This window comes from Silene latifolia, chromosome 11 (assembly GCF_048544455.1).
Source record: "Silene latifolia isolate original U9 population chromosome 11, ASM4854445v1, whole genome shotgun sequence".
Taxonomy (NCBI): domain Eukaryota; kingdom Viridiplantae; phylum Streptophyta; class Magnoliopsida; order Caryophyllales; family Caryophyllaceae; genus Silene; species Silene latifolia.
In genome coordinates this window covers 9,626,978-9,630,900 of record NC_133536.1, presented here as the reverse complement: position 1 = coordinate 9,630,900, position 3,923 = coordinate 9,626,978, and the positions used below count along the sequence as shown (strand labels likewise).

Below are 3,923 nucleotides of genomic sequence, written 5' to 3'. Positions count from 1 at the left end.
TATGGGGCTAATTTGCACGTAGTGGCAAACGTTTGGGGCTTATTTGCCACTTCCCCGCCAAACCAAGTATTACCGAGCTTTATATGAGTGCCTCTAACCCATACCCAACCCATACTTAGTTTGGCCCATTATTCCTAACAATATGTTATTTGATCAATACTAATTAGCACGTAGCTCTCCAAGCTTACCATAAACCCTCATGACCAAGCCGTTACTATCCAGAAGATCCTGAAGTTTAAGCTACGACATTGATCAACAATGGAACAAAACCCTAATGACCAATCAATCGTACAACATCATAGATCCATCTTTTTTTTTTTTGAAAAGGAAAATGCGAGAACTTATATTAAATCGATATCCGCCACAACTTGGACGGCCTCAGGAAAATCGGTTACATAGACTTGTTCATCCCCTATATTCTCACATAATCTTGCACACAAATGTGCTACCGTATTACCGTTACGCTTAATATGACAGAAGCCGCGACAAATTGGATTAGAAGCTAAAACCTGTACTTCTTGGATACAAAGCCTAAGCGGACTCCGCACCTCCACTCTTTTACTCACAGCCCGTACCACGTTGAGCGCATCCGACTCAATAACGACTTGTGTAAAGCCATTATTATACGCCAATTCGAGACCATAAGCCATTGCTTTCGATTCAGCGACATCAACATCCCACGCTGCACGAACCCTCTTGCTAGCCACCAGTAACACACCCCCATGACAGTCTCGAGCCACAACCCCCAATCCCACCGATCCATCCTCCAAGACAGCCGCATCAGTGTTAATTTTTAGCACTCCCACATCCGGCTTCAGCCATTGCACCCCACCTATTTCCTGTCTCGGACAATTTGCTCCTCCAACCCGCTGCATATACCCATTGTACTCTTGAACCAGTCGCATAAAGCCCAGCACCGTCACCTCTAGATTCCTCTGTTCATCCTCAAAAATACGAGCGTTGCGAATAGCCCATATTGCCCACACCATAGCCAGGAAATTCCCCTTCTCATCACCATGGAGTTGCTCCAAAATCCAACATAACCAGTCAGAAAAAGAGGTCAAAGGTGCAGCACTCACCGTATCAGCAAAACAACTTATCGCCCATTGCACGCTAGCCCATTGGCAAAGATATAAGGCATGAAGTTCCGTCTCCTCAGCCCCGTCACAGAATTCACAGTGACTATTGGGACAGCAATGCCGTCTATTCAAATTTACACGGACTGCGAGAGTACCGTTGCAAGCTCGCCACAAGAAATGTATAAGTTTTGGAAGTATAGGAAGACCCCAAAGACGTCTCCACAGCCCGTCATTCCCAACTTGCCCAGCCAACTCTACCTCTTCCAAATGCGGACCCATGCCAAGCCAATACCCCGATTTAACCGAATAAATACCACTCTTATTAGGCCACCAATACATAATGTTAGGAGGTAAGTTTTTATTAAGGGGTATTTTGTGAACCAAAGGTACCTCCTCCGCTAAGAGCACACGGCGCAGCTCATCATCCCTCCAAATGCCTTGCTCCTTATCGATAAAAGCTTCTACACGTAAAGACGGGTCAGCCTCAATATTCGGACTTGGAATGATACCACCACGCTCGCCCGGTACCCAGGCCGCCTCCCATACCCCAATCGATTCCCCATTCCCCACTCTCCATTGTAATCCCTCTTTAAGGAGGGATTTAGCTCCCCATAAACTCCGCCACACAAAACTTGGGTCGTGCCCCCTCCTTGCCTCGAGAATGGAGCAAGGCTTAAAATATCTAGCTTTCATTACGCGCCCAACCAAGGTATAGGGGTTCATCAAAAGTCGCCAAACCTGCTTAGCCAAGAGGGCTTGATTAAACACTCGTAAATTTCTAAACCCAAGTCCACCTTTGCTCTTCGGTAGACAAAGTCTATCCCATTTCCACCAATGAATTTTTCTTTGAGTCTCAGTCGAGCCCCACCAAAAATGAGCCATAGTCATGTGAATCTCATCAATGGTACCTTCCGGCAAAGCAAAAAGGCTCATCATGTAAGTCGGTATAGCTTGTGCAACGGCTTTAATTAACACTTCCTTCCCCGGCTTCGATAATAACTTCTCCTTCCATCCTTGCACCTTCTTCCACACTCTCTCTTTTAAACACGAGAAGACCGCTTTCTTTGACCTCCCTATGATGGTAGGAATCCCCAAATATTTTTCATGTCTCTCAACTTCTCGTACTCCTAGCGCAGCAACCAGATTTATTCTCACATTAGTAGATACTTTTTTGCTAAACACCACTTCCGATTTGGAATAATTTATCTTCTGTCCCGATGCTCGTTCATACTTACTGATGATCTCAGCTATTGTCGAACATTCCGATTGATTAGCTCTAGCAAAAAGTATACTATCATCCGCGAAAAAAAGATGGGAAACCCTAGGAGCACCTCGGCATACCCGAGCTCCGTGAAGCTTCCCCAAATTTACTGCCTCATTAATTAAGTGCGAAAAGGCGTCATCACAAATAAGAAATAAGTAAGGAGATATCGGATCTCCTTGTCGAAGCCCCCTACTTGGTCGCACCACCCTTGAATTCTGCCCATTTATGAGGAAAGAATGAGCCACTGTAGACACGCAGTTCATAACCCTATTCCTCCACATCGATGAAAACTCCATCTTTTTCATAACTTCATCCAAAAAGCACCATTCCACCCGGTCATATGCCTTACTCATATCAAGCTTCAAAGCAATATTTCCGTTACGTCCTTCCCCACTTCGTTTCATAGCATGAAAAGTTTCAAAGGCTATTAAGGCATTGTCCGTTATGAGCCTCCCCGGAGTAAAAGCACTTTGATTTTCCGTAATAAAACCATTAAGCAACGGTTTTAGTCGATTAGCCATTGTCTTCGACATAAGCTTGTACACAACGTTACAAAGACTAATAGAACGGAACTCCGTAATTTTTTTTGGAGAAGAGCATTTCGGAATCAACACGACATTCGTCAAGTTTACTGCATCAATACTGCCTCTTCCCTCCCACCAATTTCGAACAAAAGTACATAAATCGGGGCCGACTATATTCCAATACTTTTGATAAAAAATAGCGTGCATACCATCCGGACCGGGTGCCTTGTTTGGGTGCATACAAAACATCGCCTCTTTAATCTCCTCATCGCATAATGGGCTATCGAGAAGCTGGTTCATATCCGAAGTAATGACAGGAGGTATACAGGACAATACCTCGTCAAAATCAGACGGATTCGAAGTGCAAAACAGTTGCTCAAAATAATCTTCAATAACCTTCGATATAGCAGGTCCCTCGGTACACCATTCACCATTATCGTCTTCAATTCCAACAATTGCATTTCGTTTTTTTCTTTGTTTAGCTTTATGGTGAAAATATCTTGTATTTTTATCGCCATCCCGCAGTTCACATTTACGAGCTCGAGTGTACCAATAGGTTTCATTTTGCCTTCGTAGTTCATCAAGTTCCCCAACAATTTCTCGACATTTATCAAGCATATCCCTCGACGGAGGGTGACGCTGCCACTGTTCGAGCTCAGTTTCTTTGTCCCTAATACGACGTTTAATATTTCCGAATTTTTGGCTGGCCCAATTCGATAATTCCATAGCACAATTTTTGACTCTCCCAGGAATATCCCTATTCGGTCCATACCTCCAAGCCTCGTTAATAATTCCTTCGCACTGCTCGTCCGCCATCCAAAAAGGTTCGAATTTAAAATTTCTACGTCACCGACATCTATCAATCACGCTCTCTTCCTTTAACAAAATAGTAGCATGATCTGAAGAGTAGATAGGTAAATGTTGGACAATCATATTAGGAAAAAGAGCCTGCCAATCAGTAGTCACCAAGGTTCTATCCAGCCTCTCTCGCACTATAGTCTCCTCCGTTAAGCCACGCTGCCAGGTAAAGATATTACCCCTATACCCAAGATCATG

At 44.1% G+C, this 3,923-nt stretch overlaps 1 protein-coding gene across 1 annotated transcript; it reads right to left on the bottom strand.

Annotated features, from left to right (window-relative positions):
* Nucleotides 1–341: 341 nt before the first annotated feature.
* On the bottom strand, nucleotides 342–3,683 carry LOC141612880 (uncharacterized). The gene has a single exon (XM_074431628.1). It carries the CDS (start codon nucleotides 3,681–3,683, stop codon nucleotides 342–344), a length of 3,342 nt encoding a protein of 1,113 aa, XP_074287729.1.
* Between the last annotated feature and the right edge of the window lie 240 nt (nucleotides 3,684–3,923).

What these genes read in the sequence shown, in the direction of transcription:
- LOC141612880 (XM_074431628.1), bottom strand. Translation starts at nt 3,683, where the DNA reads ATGGCGGACGAGCAGTGCGAAGGAATTATTAACGAGGCTTGGAGGTAT.